At 43.8% G+C, this 17,946-nt stretch overlaps 5 protein-coding genes across 5 annotated transcripts; 2 read left to right on the top strand and 3 right to left on the bottom strand.

Annotated features, from left to right (window-relative positions):
- Nucleotides 1-4,454: 4,454 nt before the first annotated feature.
- On the bottom strand, nt 4,455-4,909 carry LOC148515208 (histone H2B 1.1-like). The gene has a single exon (XM_088480506.1). The coding sequence runs from the start codon at nt 4,886-4,888 to the stop codon at nt 4,508-4,510; it is 381 nt and encodes a 126-aa protein (XP_088336632.1). The 5' UTR covers nt 4,889-4,909; the 3' UTR covers nt 4,455-4,507.
- Nucleotides 4,910-5,199: 290 nt separating this feature from the next.
- On the top strand, nt 5,200-5,683 carry LOC148515207 (histone H2A type 1-like). Its single transcript, XM_088480505.1, has one exon. The coding sequence runs from the start codon at nt 5,236-5,238 to the stop codon at nt 5,626-5,628; it is 393 nt and encodes a 130-aa protein (XP_088336631.1). The 5' UTR covers nt 5,200-5,235; the 3' UTR covers nt 5,629-5,683.
- Nucleotides 5,684-6,192: 509 nt separating this feature from the next.
- LOC148515206 (histone H3) lies at nt 6,193-6,683 on the bottom strand. Its single transcript, XM_088480504.1, has one exon. The coding sequence runs from the start codon at nt 6,655-6,657 to the stop codon at nt 6,247-6,249; it is 411 nt and encodes a 136-aa protein (XP_088336630.1). The 5' UTR covers nt 6,658-6,683; the 3' UTR covers nt 6,193-6,246.
- Nucleotides 6,684-9,381: 2,698 nt separating this feature from the next.
- On the bottom strand, nt 9,382-9,693 carry LOC148515205 (histone H4). Its single transcript, XM_088480422.1, has one exon. It carries the CDS (start codon nt 9,691-9,693, stop codon nt 9,382-9,384), a length of 312 nt encoding a protein of 103 aa, XP_088336548.1.
- A 2,644-nt stretch (nt 9,694-12,337) lies between these two features.
- Nucleotides 12,338-13,229, top strand: LOC148515204 (histone H1.01-like). Its single transcript, XM_088480503.1, has one exon. The coding sequence runs from the start codon at nt 12,355-12,357 to the stop codon at nt 13,018-13,020; it is 666 nt and encodes a 221-aa protein (XP_088336629.1). The 5' UTR covers nt 12,338-12,354; the 3' UTR covers nt 13,021-13,229.
- Nucleotides 13,230-17,946: the final 4,717 nt, after the last annotated feature.

The following is a 17,946-nucleotide window of genomic DNA, read 5'->3' as shown; positions in this document are numbered from 1 at the left end:
GTGAGCTCCGTTCCTCCGGCTACCGCCGGTGGGAAAAAATGAGCCGGACGCCTGCTCTTAACACACTCAGCATGTGCCCGGCAAATAGGGGGTGCAACAGCACCCCCCCATATTGACGCCGCTGGAGTTGGAGCGCCGATCAGCGGCGCTCCATCTCCATAGCAGTGCCCGAAACGGCCTGGGGGACAATAGAGCCAGGTGCCCCCTTAAGGGCTGGAGCCCGGCGGCAAATGACTCCATTGTCTCCAGGAGTTCCGCCACTGGGTTTGACCACATTTCACATATGCATGAAGCCCTGGAAAGTGATGCACTCCGGGGCTTGGTTGCTGTGGGTAACACTATATGCCTGATGTGGGTATAGCTTACAAATCGGTCTCTAGGATGGCAGATCAGTCTAATTTATAAAATGGTCCCTGTGCCCACTTTGCCATCAGATTTCCTGCCCAAAATCTTGTTGGGCAAGGTCAATTGCAAGAGCGCATTTTGTAAGTGACCCTCCTGAATAGGTTCACAGTGTCAAATTTGTTTCCCAAGGCTATTTAACCTTTGCACAAATACAACTACGTATTAAAATGAATAAATTGGTGCCTGTGCCCTCTTAACCACCCTATTTTTTGCCCAAAACCTTGTTGGGCAATGCCAATTGCAAGTGGGTCACATGTAAGTGACCCCCCTCTGTGGATTCGGATTCCAAGTGTCAACTTTGTTTCCCAAGGCTATTTAACCTTTGCTCAACTATAGCTACGTATTGAAATGCATAAATTGGTGCCTGTGCCCACTTTACCACCCTATTTCATGGGCGTCCATAATTAAAGGACAACGTCATTGTACACGTCACCTCGCATTTATTTGACCGAAGCACTCTCAGTGGTCATCCCACCTAATAAGATTTACAGCTTCAATTAATTTGGGAAAAAAACACCTTGCTATGTTACAAATTATATATTGACCATTGGGCTTAAAGCATTGGGACAACAAAAGAGACTTTGTTGTGTTTGTTAATCATGAAAAAACAACAACATTCTCAAGCCATTTTTCCTTTGTTTGTAAAATAAATAAAATACCTACTTTTTTCTGACAAAATAAACATCAACATGATGATCTTGATTATTTCCACACAGATTCTCTTGCGAGCTTGTACTGGAATGTTATGTCCAAAAGAGAATCTGGCTAGTGCCTCCTGGATGAGGGTATCCGTAACCCTACAAGGAATAACTTGACATTGTATCCTGCCACTGCTATCCAAAGGGCCCTTTAAAAAAATTAAAACATTTTTTAAAAAAATAATAAACCCTCTCCATCTATCTATATGTTCATTTTAATTTAACATATATATATATATATATATATATATATATATATATATATATATATATATATATACACACAGTCAGGTCCATAAATATTGGGACATTGACAGAATTTTCATATTTTGGCCTCTATTCACCACCACAATGGCTTTGAACTGAAGCAAACAAGATGTGATTTAACTGCAGACTTTCAGATTTAATTTGAGGGTAATTACATCCAAATCAGGTGAACGGTGTAGGAATTACAACGGTTTCTATATGTGCCTCCCACTTTTTAAGGGGCCAAAATTAATGGGACAAACTAAACAATCCTAATCTAATTTTCACTTTTTAATACTTTGTTGCAAATCCTTTGCAGGCAATTACAGCCTGAAGTCTGGAACGCATAGACATCATCAGACGCTGGGTTTCATCCCTGGTGATGCTCTGCCAGGCCTCTACTGCAAATGTCTTCAGTTCCTGCTTGTTCTTGGGGCATTTTCCCTTCAGTTTTGTCTTCATCAAGTGAAATGCCTGCTCACTCGGATTCAGGTCAGGGGATTGACTTGGCCATTGCATAACATTCCACTTTTTAGCCTTAAAAAACTCTTTGGTTGCTTTTGCAGTATGCTTCGGGTCATTGTCCATCTGCACTGTGAAGCGCCGTCCAATGAGTTCTGAAGCATTTGACTGAATATGAGCATATAATATTACCAGAAACACTTCAGAATTCATTCTGCTGCTTTTGTCAGCAGTCACATCATCAATAAATACAAGGGAACCAGTTCCATTGGCAGCCATACATGCACACGCCACGACACTACCACCACCATGCTTCACTGATGAGGTGGTATGTTTTGGATAATGAGCAGTTCCTTTCCTTCTCTTCTCTTCCCATCACTCTGGTACAAGTTGATCTTTGTCTCATCTGTCCATAGGATCTTGTTTCAGAACTGTAATGGCTTTTTCAGATGTTGTTTGGCAAACTCTAATCTGGTCTTCCTGTTTTTGTGGCTCACCAATGGTTTGCATCTTGTGGTGAACCCTCTATATTCACTCTTGTAAAGTCTTCTCTTGATTGTTGACTTTGACACATATACATCTACCTCCTGAAGAGTGTTCTTGATTTGGCCAACTGTTGTGAAGGGGTTTTTCTTCACCAGGGAAATAATTCTTCTGTCATCCACCACAGTTATTTTCCGTGGTCTTCCGGGTCTTTTGGTGTTGCTGAGCTCTCCAGTGCGTTCTTTCTTTTTAAGAATGTTCCAAACAGTTGATTTGGCCACACCTAATGTTTTTGCTATCTCTCTGATGGGTTTGTTTTGATTTTTCAGCCTAATGATGACTTGCTTCACTGATAGTGACAGCTCTTTGGATCTCATATTGAGAGTTGACAGCAACTGATTCCAAATGCAAATGTCACACCTAGAATCAACTCCAGACCATTTACCTGCTTAATTGATAATGAAATAACGAGGGAATAGCCCACATCTGTCCATGAAATAGCTTTTGAGTTGATAGTCCCATTACTTTTGACCCCTTAAAAAGTGGGAGGCACATATTGAAACTGTTGTAATTCCTACACCGTTCACCCGATTTGGATGTAATTACCCTCAAATTAAATCTGAAAGCACATCTTGTTTGTTTCATTTCAAAACCATTGTGGTGAATAGAGGCCAAAATCTGAAAATTCTGTCAATGTCCCAATATTTATGGACCTGACTGTATATATCAGATCCAATGGCACAGCACTCTCCTTCCGTGTAATCATCAGCCACGGTGCCCGCTGGTTTAGCATCCATATACATTCCAATAAGCGGCACTCAGTGGTCTTACTTGGGATGGGTGTTTACCCGCTTGTGCTGTGCATTGCGAGCGATTGCTTGTGTTGCATTTCGTCACTCGTAGCAGCTGCGAGCAATCGTGCCTTAGCGACCAGCTCTGAATCAGGTCCTGTGTGTGGTATTCTTTATGTCAGGAAAGGTTTATGATGCTTGGGGATTTGCTGTCAGGGTTTTAAACCAAGTTCTAAAATATGCTTCAGTGCTTTAACTCCGGAAGGTATAACATGGAAGCTTCTTTAGACAACGGAGACAGCTCAGGTGAACTTGCTTAAATCCACTTTACCTTGGCACAGTGGGCCTGATTCAGAAATGTACGCCATGCCAATATTTACGTAGATTGAGCGTTTTTTTGCCGATGTGCATGTGTGTAAGATGCACGCGCAGCAATTGTTACGCAATATTTTCATCTGCAAAGTGAGTGCCAGGTAGTTAGCATTTGGGGGAGGTAAGCAGGGGTGGGTAGGCAAACGCTGGCGTGTCTAACCATTTCAACACTGTTTCAGGGGCGTGCATAAATGAGTCAGTGTGATCTCCTATGCAACATAAGAGCTCTGTGCGTGTCAGGATAGCTGCAGTGTTTGCGGCTGGTCAGACTTTCCGAATATGATGCATGGCTGCCCGATTTGCACCAATATTACTGATGTTTACGCTGGTGCGTGAAGTCAGACGGATATGAGAGGGCAGAAGTGGTTATCCCTATGCTCAGGTAAGCTTTGGAAACAGGATACTATAGCAGCTGCATTCCGTGCAAGATCAGATTCCATTGCATTAGCGTCCATCTCTAAATCAGGCCCATTGTGCCCTGCACTTCATCTCGCACAGTGTGAGATGTATATAAAATTGTAAAGACATTAAAGGCAGATTGTATAAATTTTTATATGTATTTTAATAAAATGAACACAATAGTTTGTGGCTTTTATTAATGCAAATGAAGGGAATAATCTAATTGTTTATTGAGCTTAACTGAAATTTAAAACTGTACAAGTATAATACTGGGGACAGATATTGCAGATGAGACAAACGAATTTTATACATAAATGCTATTCCACCAGTGACCACATGAGGTCGCTGCTGCTGCACAGATTAGTGCAGCTACCAACGTTCAATATCCGACATATTATTAAAGAGCAAAAATTCCAAAGCTGTTCTAGCTGAGCGCCAACACAGGATACAGAATGTACATTAGTGGAATCGCCTTGGCAATACTTTTGCTTAAACTTGATAAATAAAAAAAAAATGTATAAAAGACTGGAACAGCACGTTACTATCAGCCCAGAATAGGGATCACAGCAATAGTTAAAGCCCGATTAGAGAGGAGGTGGGTGGCTCTTAGAAGAGCCTTTGTGTTTATGTGGGAAGGAGAAAGAAAGCAGATCACTTGGCGCTGGTGTACTTGGTGACGGCCTTTGTGCCCTCGGACACGGCGTGCTTGGCCAGCTCTCCCGGCAGCAGCAGTCGTACAGCGGTCTGGATCTCCCGGGAAGTGATGGTTGAGCGCTTGTTGTAATGAGCCAGGCGGGAAGCTTCCCCTGCAATGCGCTCAAAGATATCATTCACAAAGGAGTTCATGATGCCCATAGCCTTGGAGGAGATGCCGGTATCAGGGTGCACCTGCTTCAGCACCTTGTACACGTAAATGGCGTAACTTTCCTTTCTGGTCTTCCTACGCTTCTTCCCATCTTTCTTCTGGGTTTTGGTCACCGCTTTCTTTGAGCCTTTCTTGGCCGCCGGAGCAGACTTGGCTGGTTCAGGCATTATCAAAACACGACCTTATCGGATAAAGGAGAAAAAAGTATTACGAAAGGGGCCCAGACCTGTTGCATTTATAAGTAGCTCATGCAAATAAGGCTTTACCCATGCTAGATGCACTATTGGGTAGACGTGTCACGTGATGTAAAGGCGGTCTCAAACATCCAACCGTCATTTGCTGATTGGTCAGTCCATGAATTTGTACTACATGAATTGCTGTTTAAGCAGACCAATCACAGAGCACGTAGTGGATCCGTTCTGAGTGTGTATATAACAAGGAGGGAAAGTTCACAAGCTCATTTTCGTTACTAGTTCAACCAGGTTGAGTGTATTTTAATTTCTGTGTGCCGAGCATGTCTGGAAGAGGGAAACAAGGCGGCAAGACCCGGGCTAAGGCAAAGACTCGCTCATCTCGGGCCGGTCTCCAGTTCCCAGTTGGTCGCGTTCACCGTCTGCTGAGGAAGGGAAACTATGCTGAGCGTGTAGGAGCCGGGGCCCCGGTGTACCTGGCCGCAGTGCTCGAGTATCTGACGGCTGAGATCCTGGAACTTGCCGGAAACGCCGCCCGCGACAACAAGAAGACCCGCATCATCCCCCGCCACTTACAGTTGGCTGTGCGCAACGACGAAGAGCTAAACAAGCTGCTCGGTGGGGTGACCATCGCCCAAGGAGGCGTCCTGCCCAACATCCAGGCCGTGCTGCTGCCCAAGAAGACCGAGAGCCACAAGGCAGCTAAGAGCAAGTGATTTTACTACTAGACACTCGTCCCCGCAACACAAAGGCTCTTTTCAGAGCCACCCACTACGTCCCTAAAGAGCTTATTCACGGTTTACCACTGCTAGTAAACGAGGCCGATTTAGTGGAAGAGCCATTATACGCTCTTATGTACGTCTTGTAATAGTGCAGAGACCTTCAGCCCTATAATGCTATGACTGTGTATAGAACGTGGGGATGGTTCTGGACAGGAATGCAGCTCCGCGTGAACTGTACAGGGAAGACGAACATTCTGATTCAATACGTTAAAGGCTATATAACTTGCATTGAAACGGCTACTTGTGTCTTCCAGTCTGGTTGTTCCCTTTGCCATAACTTGACGCTGGGGAGACGAGAGACTTCTGACGTTGTCGAAGGCAGCGACAGGAAAATGCGGGGGGACTAGAGAGTAAATACTGTGTGATGTGTGGCTACTTAGTAAGGGACTGGTCATGTAGACCCCACCCCACCTAGAGGTGAAACGGAGCTGAGATTTTAACAACGGTCTTCCACTTGAATTGAGGTGTAGTTTATGCTTCAGCTCATTTAGAAAGATGTGGTGGCTCTGAAAAGAGCCTTTGTGTTGCGTGTATAGGAGTGCCGAGTATCATCTATGCCCTCTCCCCTCGGATCCTGCGGGCCAGCTGGATGTCTTTGGGCATGATGGTCACCCTCTTGGCGTGGATGGCGCACAGGTTGGTGTCCTCGAAAAGTCCGACCAGATAAGCCTCGCTGGCCTCCTGTAGGGCCATGACGGCAGAGCTCTGGAAACGCAGGTCGGTCTTAAAGTCCTGGGCGATCTCCCTCACAAGGCGCTGGAAGGGCAGCTTGCGGATCAGCAGCTCGGTGGATTTCTGATAGCGTCGGATCTCTCGGAGGGCAACAGTCCCTGGTCGGTAGCGGTGAGGCTTCTTCACGCCGCCGGTAGCTGGGGCGCTCTTCCGGGCGGCTTTGGTTGCCAGCTGCTTGCGAGGAGCTTTACCACCAGTAGATTTGCGAGCAGTCTGCTTGGTCCTGGCCATCCTGCTATATACAATACAGTTATGTAGGAAATTAGAAGGAATGAGTGAAGAACAGCCGGCAACAACTCTATTTATGCGCAGTGCTGCGTTGTGATTTGATGAATTAAAGGCGCCCATCTTCCTGATTGGCTGACACAAAGCCGTTGATACTTTCAAATAGCCCGCCAAGAATTTTGGTTTCTACCGTTATTAGTTACGTAAAGTATATAATATAACAGGCCAGCGCGGGTATGACACGAGTTACAATAAATAGCTTTTTCTTTTTTGTAATTCAAATTCCAGTCGTTGTAATTTAACCAGAAATTATTTTCTTGTATTCCAGCGAGAAAAAACAATGAGTGGCTCCCTACATACGGATGGTGATATTGTATCACTACAATATAGGACTAGTGTCGGGTGTAGAGATAACGTAATAAAATCCTGTAGAGTACTGAATAGCTGCCAAGGACGGGAAAGTTTTGTGTTTAAACAAGATGATTTCTTTAAGCTACACTCACTACTGTCCGGGAGATCATAGAATATAATCGCGGTATAAACAGCATAGATCAATATATGAGCAAATGATGCAACATTCACAATAACATGATAATCATTTTATTATTAAAGCATTAAGAATACATTTATATGGTAGGCATCAGTTGTCCTATTGTGAGCAATATTAGACCAGAGTATAATCAGAACGTCAGCATGCTTTGGACACAATGTGATACTAATGGGAAACAGTAAATATTATTTTACAATTGTCTCCATTCTATGAAACATTAGTGGATTCAATTTGAGCCTTAGACCACAATTTAAACCTCAGAAATCGGAGATACTACATGAAGAAATACAGGGCTACATTTGGGTAGTATCAGAGCCGTAACTAGACTTTTCAGTGCCCTGTGCCAGAGAGAGCATTGTGCTACAAGTAAGAATGATAATAAAGTGGTAGAACAGGCCCAAACAGCGCCCCCTACTCTATGCCATGGCACAAGTCGCACTACCCTAGTTACGGCACTGGGTAGTACAAAGGGGCTCACAATATACTGTACTCAGTTGAAATAAAAATCAGAATCTATACTAAAGGCACAGTATATAAAACAGTCACTTTTATTGTTCTAGATTAATTCCAGATTTGTATTTTCGTTCTGCACATTCAATCATCTTATTTATATTTTGCTTGTTCCTTTTCCACTCTCATGACTCCTGAACATGCAATTACGTAGTTATTAGTGAGATATAATTAGTAATAAGGGTGGATAATATAATAAATTAATAATCCATACCGGTGCATATGGTATTTGGTGCTTACTAATTAAATACGAATAGGTGGTATATTTAGGGGACACCGGCTTCCCAATAGGACCCCTTGCATGTGCTGCCATCACTGGCGAGCATTGAGCATGGGTGGACAATCATTTCTGGGGGTGGCGGCCGTCGGGTAACCACACTTTAGTAAACTGTCGAGGGCCGCGTGTAATATATTTTATATGTATGATACCCATCAATAAAATTGTAATGGGCTATATTGTCAGACCCGTTCCTCTATTTCCCCACACACATGTACCTTAATGCTATAAAATAAATGGAGTAAAAGGCAATGCACTGTATAATATGAGAAATATGAAACAAGCAACAATAATAATTTACATAACATATACAATAGAAACATGCGGCCAAAAGAAAGTACAATTCTCCATTGTGGTCAGACAGGCTCATCATTTCTAGATCCTCGGCACCAGCGAATTTGCGACATCATCAACTGACGTGCAATCGACCTATATTTGTATATACTGGCAACACCCGAGAGCCAGCTCAAAGATTCAGTGTCTATAGAACCTAGCAAGGATCAGGGCCACTGCATGACTTACTGTGGTGACAAAAAGTTTGCCCAGCATGACCCCAGTGAGTAGTGGTCACCCGCAGTTCCTATACATGCACCAATGACGGGAATGTTCCTCATTTGCACTCTGACAGTGGCAATATGAGCCATGTGATTCTTGAGCGCCTAGGGAAGAAGTCAGGCCGAAATGATCGAAGTAACCAAATCCCTCTTTCTAAAGTCCAACTCGATTGAATAGACAAAAGGGACACCTCCATATCACAACTTCAGCAGCATAAATGATGCTCTCATTTCTTCTGGGATATATTAAAGTTCCTCCTAACAACTGATGGGTACGGATCTGCCCCCCCCAAGGAAATGACCACAGCGTTACAGCTCAGGCGGATTGGCTTCCGAACATGCAATTACAGAGTTATTATCCAGTAGAATAATACAAAGTATATAAATCACCCCTACACATGAAACGTTTTTTTTCCAGGTTTTATTGTGGGTTGCACAGCCAATTTCATTGCAGTTTTGACGCATTTATAAGGTAAGTGAGATTTTAAAACACACATTATCCATAGAATTATTCCTTTACGCAGTGTTTGGCGAATTCCCCTGACACTAGCCTAAACTGCAGCTTTATCATATGTATTATGTAACACGGCATCAGCCAGCGTGGGCACGGATTTCAACTATGACCTTGCACTCGATACTTCCTACTTGCACGGATCTAAATAGAAGGTGCAACCATGAGAAGTATTAGGAGTCCGGAGCCGGTGCATACTGTGACGAGCTTGCTAGGACTATAATGCAGAGTGTATACAGCAACGTTATTCCAGCTCTCTGATAGAAAAGATGGGCGGCCCTGAAAAGGACCTTTGTGTGGTTTAATGGAATTAGATGCGCATCGGTGCTTAGCCTCCGAATCCATAGAGAGTGCGGCCCTGGCGCTTCAGAGCGTACACCACATCCATTGCAGTGACCGTTTTCCTCTTGGCGTGCTCGGTGTAGGTGACGGCATCCCGGATAACGTTCTCCAGAAAAACCTTTAGCACGCCACGAGTCTCTTCGTAGATGAGACCTGAGATGCGCTTCACACCCCCTCTCCGGGCCAGGCGACGGATGGCGGGCTTAGTGATGCCCTGGATGTTATCTCGAAGAACCTTCCTGTGCCGCTTGGCGCCTCCTTTACCGAGCCCCTTTCCACCTTTGCCTCTGCCAGACATGTTTCTTTCTGCTTTCACGAAGAACAACAAAAAAAAATACCTCTAATGCCCTCACTACTGTGAAGTCCTCCTCTTATACAGTGCGAGCGGACCTAGTAGGAAACCTCTGGGCTGTGAGGGAGGCGTTCACCAATGCGTCACATCCTGCTCCTTTCAATGGAGTATGATCAGAACTTCTGCATGCAGTAGATACAATATGATACTAATGAGAAACAGTTACTATTGTTACAATTCTATGAAACAATAGTAGATACAATCTGTGCCAAATTAGACCACAAGCTAAACCTCATAAATTTGAGAAACTACATGTAGGGGCTCATAATATACTGTACTCGATGGAAATACAATTCAGACACAGTACTAAAGGTTCAGTACATTCAGATAATTACTTATTATTCTTCTATTTTAATCCCTGATTTTTTTATTTCTGCACATTCAATTATATATATATATATATATATATATATATATATATTTATTTATTTATTTCAATTGTTCTTGTTGACTTGTTCTACTGTCCATGACTCTTAAACATGCAATTACTGAGATATAAGCAGTAATAGGGAATGCAATTTTATATGATATGAGAAAAATGGAAACAAGATAAATGGTTATACAACAGATCATATAACATATAAACATGCGACCAAATGAACATACAATGCTTTATGTAACTCTTTATGATGTTTTCACTTTACTACCCATTCAGTTAGTACTCAGTAGAACAATACATAGCATTAATAATTATCACCCCGGCCCTCTCACATCAAAAGAAATGATCAGATCTCCCTGTCACAGTTAAAGCCGCCCTTTCTACAACCTCCCCCCTCCTCCCCCACACCCTTCCATTTCTATGCTCCTACCCAGCCTCATTGTGGTCAGACAGACTCCTACCCAACCTCGTTGTGGTCAGACAGACTCCTCTGTCCCAGATCCTCTGCACAGGCGGAGATGTGCCATCATCAATTGACGTCCAAAACTCTGCAGTTACAAGCCGAACCAGCGAGCTAGCTCAAAGGTTCAGGGTCTGTAGAACCCAGCAAGGATCAGGGTCACACTGCATGAATGGCAGAAAAGTTGCCAAGCATGACCCCAGTGACCCACAGATTCATGTAATGCACGTGAGGGAATATTCCTCATTTGCAATCTGACAGCGGCAATTTGAAAATATGAAGTCAGACTGAACCAAAATAATCGAAGTACCCAATTCCTAATTTCTTTTTTACCAATACAAAATTGATTGAATGGACACAAAGGTACATTACAGGTGGATTGTCTTACACAGGAGTTGCTAGGGGTAAGTTAGGGAGGATGGTTTGCTTCCGGTCACCCACTCTCTGAATTCTGGAGCCAGTCTTAGCAGAGAATGAGCCAGTAAGACTCAATTGTCCAGGATCTCATCTCTTCCATCCATCAGGTGCACAAATGCCTCTGCTGGGTGCCCTATACCTAAGTCGAGCTAGAACCATCTTAATGATAGCTCAAAATCTCACACCATTGGCTCTCTATTCTTCCCTCTGTTCCATCAGGTCTCCCTTTATTTTTCATAGGATCCTCCCATCTCCATTTATTTTTCCTCTGTTACGCCCTTTACCCCATCACCTCTATACTTCCCTTATTTTTCCCTGTCCCACTTCTGACTACCGACCAGACCATATCCTAGCGGTCATCCTATTTATCCCCTTATTACTACTGTCTCTCTCTATTTTTTATCACTATTCATACTGTCTCCCCTTATAGTGTTGTCTTATTTACTCCTCTGGTTCCACTATTCTTCAGTCTATCTCCCTTCATTCCCTAGTCTACCCTATATTCCAATGCCTCTACCTATTGCTCACATTTACTCCTTTTAAAATCTTACATTAATGGGACCATGATGTCACTATCATCCTTTTTACAGTCACATCTGTCTTATTAAATACACATAAATGACCATCCACATGGATCACTATAAGAACATTTTGGGGAAATGCCACCAGTATTCTTCCTAACCAGGGGAATGCCAGGCAGGATTAACCTTTTAACTGACTGTGCTATGTATCTTTACCTCTGTAACTTACATAACTACAGTTCTTAGACAAGACTTCAATTACCTTGTGAGGCAGCCTGTCTGTGCTATCTCCCCGGGAGTACAAGAGTCCACACATCACCTTTATGTGATTCAGTGGGTGGCCTGCTCTGCACAGGTTGTGCCGCAGAGCACCTTCATTATCTCCAGGGTCAGGAGGAGAGAAAAAAAACCACGATGGGACATTTTAGCCTCACGAAAGAGAGAGATGTGTTACATGCCTGGCAGATGTAGCTTGGTGTGGGTGAGCTGCCGATGACTATTTCTGGTCTCCTTCGCAGCGCCTAAGCCATCATTGGCCATAAAGGGTAAGGAAAGATCTTGGCGTACGAGTGAGGGTCAGAGAGCCAGCTCTATGTTCTTCTCGTTCCGTATAAAATACTCTTTTTCTGCGCTAGGGAAACACAAGCTGAGGGCAGATTGTGCCATACACACAGACAGGGAAGGATTTACACAGCTGTTTATTCAGCCAATGGGAGCACAATACACGCAACGCTCAGCAGCCAATCACAGCACAGCCGACAGTGTATATAAGTGACATCAGCAGCAGTAGGTAATGTATTAATATTTCTTACGTTGTGTCGTAGTCTACAATGGCAGAAACTGCACCAGCCGCCGCCGCTGTCCCGCCATCAGAGAGCGCAGCCAAAAAGAAGCGGCAGCCGAAGAAAGCTGCAGGAGGTGTCAAGAAAAGCCCCAAATCTTCTGGTCCCAGCGTCTCCGAGCTCATCGTAAAAGCCGTGGCCGCCTCCAAAGAGCGCAGTGGTGTTTCACTTGCCGCCCTGAAGAAGGCTCTGGCTGCCGGAGGCTATGATGTGGAGAAGAATAACAGCCGCGTCAAACTGGGTGTGAAGAGTCTGGTGACCAAAGGAACCCTCACCCAGGTGAAAGGCACCGGCGCTTCCGGCTCCTTCAAACTCAACAAGAAGCAGCTGGAAAGCACGAAAGCCGCTCAGAAGTCTCTGAAGCCCAAGAAACTTGCGGCAAAAAAAGTGGCCAAATCCCCGAAGAAGCCCAAGAAAGCTCCAAGTGCAGCCAAGAGCCCGAAGAAGGTCAAGAAACCATCAAAGGCGGCTGCTGCCAAAAGCCCAAAGAAGCCGAAAGCCGTGAAGCCTAAGAAGGCGGCCAAGAGTCCGGCCAAGAAGGCAGCAAAACCCAAAGCTGCCAAGAGTTCGGCCAAGAAAGCAGCGAAGCCCAAAGCCGCAAAAAGCCCGGCCAAGAAGGCAGCTAAGCCTAAGAAAGCTGCGGCAAAGAAGTAATGGAAGAGCTGTTGTAGCCTCGCTCCTTGTTATCACCACAAAGGCTCTTTTCAGAGCCACCCATATCTTCCCAGGAGAGCTGAGAACACTGCTAATTTTTGTTTGCTTTTACTGTAGCGTTATCTGGACGAGGCTGCAGTTAGCTTCTTATTCGTGCTCCAGCTTCTTCTTCACTTTCCTGCTTCTTATTCAGAACATTTTATATTAAAACATTTTTTTATCAAAGAGAATCAATAAGCTTATTGAATAAACAAAATATGAATCCACAGAGGGGGTTAACTTAGATATGACCCATTTGTAATTGGCCTTGCCCAACAAAGTTTTGGGCATAAAATAGGGCATTAAAGTGGGCATAGGCACCAATTAATACATTTGAATAAGTAGCTGTAATTGTGCAAGGGTAATTAGCCTTGGGCATTGAATTTTACACTTGGAACTCACACAGTGGGGTTATTTACATATTATCCACTTGCAATTGGCCTAGCCCAACAAGGTTTTGGGTATGAAATTGGGTGGTAAAGTGGGCAGAGGAACCAGATTTTCTATATTTGAATAAGTAGATGTAGTTGTGCAAGGGTTAAATAGCCTTGGGCAACAATTGTTAAACTTGGAATCCACAGAGGGGGTTAACTAATATATAACCCACATGCAATTTTTCTTGCCCAACAAGGTTTTGGGCATGAAATATGGTGGTAATTTAGGCACAAACACCAGATTTTTATATATTTAAATAAGTAGCTGTAGTTGTGCAAGGGTTAAATAGCTTTAGACAACAAATTTGACACTTGGAATCCACAGAGCGGGTTAACTTACATATGACCCATGTGTAATTGGCCTTGCCCAACAAAGTTTTGGGAATAAAATAGGGCATTACAGTGGGCATAGGCACCAATTTACATTTGAATAAGTAGCTGTAGTTGTGCGAGGGTTAAATAGCCTTTAGCAACAAATATGACACTTCGAACTCACAGAGTGGGGTCATTTACATATGACCCACTTGCAATTGGCCTTGCACAACAAAGTTTTGGGAATTAAAGTGGGCATAGGCACCAATTAATACATTTCAATAAGTAGCTGTAGTAAGGGTAAGTAGCCTTGGGCATTGAATGTGACACTTGGAACTCACACAGAGGGGTCTTCAAAGGTTTTGGGCATGAAATAGGGCATTAAAGTGGGCACAGGGACATTTTTTATATTTGAATAAGTAGCTGTAGTTGTGCAAGGGTTAAATAGCCTTGGGCAACAAATTTGACATTTGCAACCTATAGAGGGGGGTCACTTATATATGACCCAATAATATTTTGCCTGGCCCAACAAGGTTTTGGGCATGAGGTATGCTGGCAAAGTGGGCAAAGGAGCAAAATGTATTGATTTGAATAAGTAGTTTTAGTTTGCAAGGGTTAAATAGCTTTGGGCCACAATTTACACGTGAAACAAACAAAGATGAGTCACTTACATTTGATCAACTATTATTTTGCCTGGCCCAAAAAGGTTTTGGGCATAAAATAGGCTGGCAAAGTGGACACTGGTACAAATTGTATTCATTTGAATAAGTAGCTGTAGTGTAGCAAGGGTTAAATAACCTTGGGCAACAAATTTGGCCTTTGCAACCTATAGAGGGGGTCACTTACATAAGAACCAATTGTATATTGCCTTTCCCAACAAAGTTTTGGGCATGAAATAAGTTGGCGAAGTTGGCACAGGCACCAAATTATACTATTTTGAATAAGTAGCTGTAAACTTAAAAGGGTTAATTAGCCTTGGGCCACACATTTGATACCTCCAACCAACATAGAAGGGTCACTTACATACGAGCCACTTGAAAATTGCATGACCCAACAAGGTTTTGGGCATAAAATAGGCTGGCAAAGTGGACACTTGTACAAATTGTATTCATTTGAATAAGTAGCTGTAGTGTAGTAAGGGTTGAATAACCTTGGGCCACAAATGTGACCTTTGCACCCTATAGAGGTGACCCCACTTACATAAGAACCATTTGTATATTGCCTTTCCCAACAAGGTTTTGGGCATGAATTAGGCTGGCAAAGTGGGCAAAGGAGCAAAATGTATTGATTTGAATAAGTAGCTTTAGTTTTGCAAGAGTTAAATAGCCTTGAGCCACAAATTTGAGACTTCCAACCAAAAGAGGGGGGTCACTTACATATGACCCACTTATATTTTGCATGGCCCAACAAGTATTTGGGCATGATATAGGCTGGCAAAATGGGCAAAAGTACAAATTGTATTAATCTGAATATGCACATGTAGTGTTGCAAGGGTTAAATAGCCTTGTGCCACAAATTTGACATTTGCAACCAACAGAGGGGGGTCACTTACATATGAACCACTTGTGTTTTGCCTGGCCAAAAAAAGGTTTTGGGTATGAAATAGGCTGGCAAAGTGGGCACAGCTGCAGATTGTATTGATTTGAATAAATAGCTGTAGTTTTGCAAGACTTCAGTAGCCTTGGGCCTCAAATTTGACACTTGCAACCAACAGAGGGTGGTCACTTACATATGACCCATTTATATTTTGCCTGGCCCAACATGGTTTTGGGCACAAATTTGGCTGGCAAAGTAGCAAAGGTGCAAAATTTATTGATTTTAATAAGTAGCTCTAGTTTTGCAAGGGTTAAATAGCATTGGGCCACAATTTACACTTGAAACAAACAGAGAAGGGTCACTTACATATGTTCAACTATTATTTTGCCTGGCCCAAAAAGGTTTTGGCCATAAAATAGGCTGGCAAAGTAGACACTGGTACAAATTGTATTCATTTGAATAAGTAGCTGTAGTGTAGCAAGGGTTAAATAACCTTGGGCAACAAATTTGGCTTTTGCAACCTATAGAGGGGGTCACTTACATAAGAACCATTTGTATATTGCCTTTCCCAACAAAGTTTTTGGCATGAAATAAGTTGGCGAAGTTGGCACAGGCACCAAATTATACAACTTTGAATAAGTAACTGTAAAGTTAAAAGGGTTAAATAGCCTTGGGCCACAAATTTAACCCCTCCAACCAACATGGAAGGGTCACTTACATATGAACCACTTATATTTTGCCTGGCCCAACAAGGTTTTGGGCACGAATTAGGCTGGTAAAGTTGGCAAAGGAGCAAAATGTATTGATTTGAATAAGTACAGATCTGCCCAGCTATTTTGTTGCTCATGGCGTGGCGTGAGTCGCGCCATGGACTTGTGGCGTGGCGTGCAGGCCTCTGAGTCGCGCCATGGACTTGTGGAATACTGTGGTATTCTTCAACGAAGGATATGCTACGGCATGTAATTCAGTGCTTAACCGCTGGGTGGCGAGTGCTCCACTTTTGTAATTGCATGTAATACAGTGCTTAACTGCTGGGTGGCGAGTGCTCCACTGTTGTAATTTGTACTGAATGCCTTGTACAGAATGCACACTAAGTACGGTAGTAGTGGGATCTGTATGAGAGAGAGCTCTCTGTATTACACGTTTGGCGCTATGGTGGCTGTCAGCCATCTGCGATGGATTAGAAATGGAGGGGGGTACAATGGGATCTGTGGCGCCAAACCATACGCCATGTAGCGCTATGCCATCACAGAGCATGCGCAGTTGGCTGTATTACTGCAGCCGGTACAGTACTGTATGCTGTTGAATTTCCATCTCTGGCGGGCGCATGCCCAGTAGGAGGGTTGCGATGGGATTTCTGGCGCATGTCCAGTGGGGACGAGAGTCATACACAGTGCGCATCAGGTCCCTTCCCCCAAAGCAAGCAAGAGCCTCACCTTACCATAATAAAGGAAGCTTTGTTAATCCATTTACTGTAAGCAGTCAGCTCTGCCCTAGTGTCCTGAAAAGTGCTACGAATTGTGACCATTGCTAAGGACACCATCCCCCGTCTGCTAGGACAACTAGTGTGCCGCTATGAATGTGCCTGTACTGAATATTAAAAACTGACGATGCCGTTGAATTTTGCACCACAGAATAGTGATTTTATAACTGCAGAAACTGTTAGTGAATCTACTGTCTAGAATGAGAGACAGGGCTCTGTATCACAAACTGTGCGCCCAAAAAGCAAAATGCAAACATGCGACAGCGTAGATGCGGTATCAGCCTTATGCACCATGGCTATGTCCCTTGGACTGTGTCTGAGAGTAGTTTCCGACTGTGAGAGAGCGCTCTGTGTTCAAAGCTGACAGTGCGTTTGAAGCGCAAAATAGCGTTGCACAGCAAACTTATGACATTGGTGATGCTGCTCCGACCATGCACACTAAGTACGGTAGTAGTGGGATCTGTATGAGAGAGAGCTCTCTTTATTACACGTTTGGCGCTATGGTGGCTGTCAGCCATCTGCGATGGATTAGAAATGGAGGGGGGTACAATGGGATCTGTGGCGCCAAGCCATACGCCATGTAGCGCTATGCTATCACTGAGCATGCGCAGTTTTCTGTATTACTGCAGTCGGTACAGTACTGTATGCTGTTGAATTTCCATCTCTGGCGGGCGCATGCCCAGTAGGAGGGTTGCGATGGGATTTTTGGCGCATGCCCAGTGGGGCCGAGAGTCATACACAGTGCGCATCAGGTCCCTTCCCCCAAAGCAAGCAAGAGCCTCACCTTACCATAATAAAGGAAGCTTTGTTAATCCATTTACTGTAAGCAGTGAGCTCTGCCCTAGTGTCCTGAAAAATGCTACGGATTGTGACCATTGCTAAGGACACCATCCCCCGTCTGCTAGGACAACTAGTGTGCCACAGAATAGTGATTTCATAACTGCAGAAACTGCTAGTGAATCTACTGTCTAGAATGAGAGACAGGGCTGACGGTGCTGTGTATAGCATTACACCACAAACTTGTGACAATGTAGTGATAGTGATTTCATGACTTTAGAAACTTTTCAATCCCGTGATGCCCACACTACTTTGCCACTACGGTTATGACTACATTACAGTGCA

Source organism: Taudactylus pleione, unplaced genomic scaffold (genome assembly GCF_031769625.1).
Source record: "Taudactylus pleione unplaced genomic scaffold, aTauple2 ptg000253l, whole genome shotgun sequence".
NCBI classification, from domain to species: Eukaryota; Metazoa; Chordata; class Amphibia; order Anura; family Myobatrachidae; genus Taudactylus; species Taudactylus pleione.
This window is presented reverse-complemented; position numbering and strand designations above follow the sequence as displayed.

What these genes read in the sequence shown, in the direction of transcription:
- LOC148515208 (XM_088480506.1), bottom strand. Translation starts at nt 4,888, where the DNA reads ATGCCTGAACCAGCCAAGTCTGCTCCGGCGGCCAAGAAAGGCTCAAAG.
- LOC148515207 (XM_088480505.1), top strand. Translation starts at nt 5,236, where the DNA reads ATGTCTGGAAGAGGGAAACAAGGCGGCAAGACCCGGGCTAAGGCAAAG.
- LOC148515206 (XM_088480504.1), bottom strand. Translation starts at nt 6,657, where the DNA reads ATGGCCAGGACCAAGCAGACTGCTCGCAAATCTACTGGTGGTAAAGCT.
- LOC148515205 (XM_088480422.1), bottom strand. Translation starts at nt 9,693, where the DNA reads ATGTCTGGCAGAGGCAAAGGTGGAAAGGGGCTCGGTAAAGGAGGCGCC.
- LOC148515204 (XM_088480503.1), top strand. Translation starts at nt 12,355, where the DNA reads ATGGCAGAAACTGCACCAGCCGCCGCCGCTGTCCCGCCATCAGAGAGC.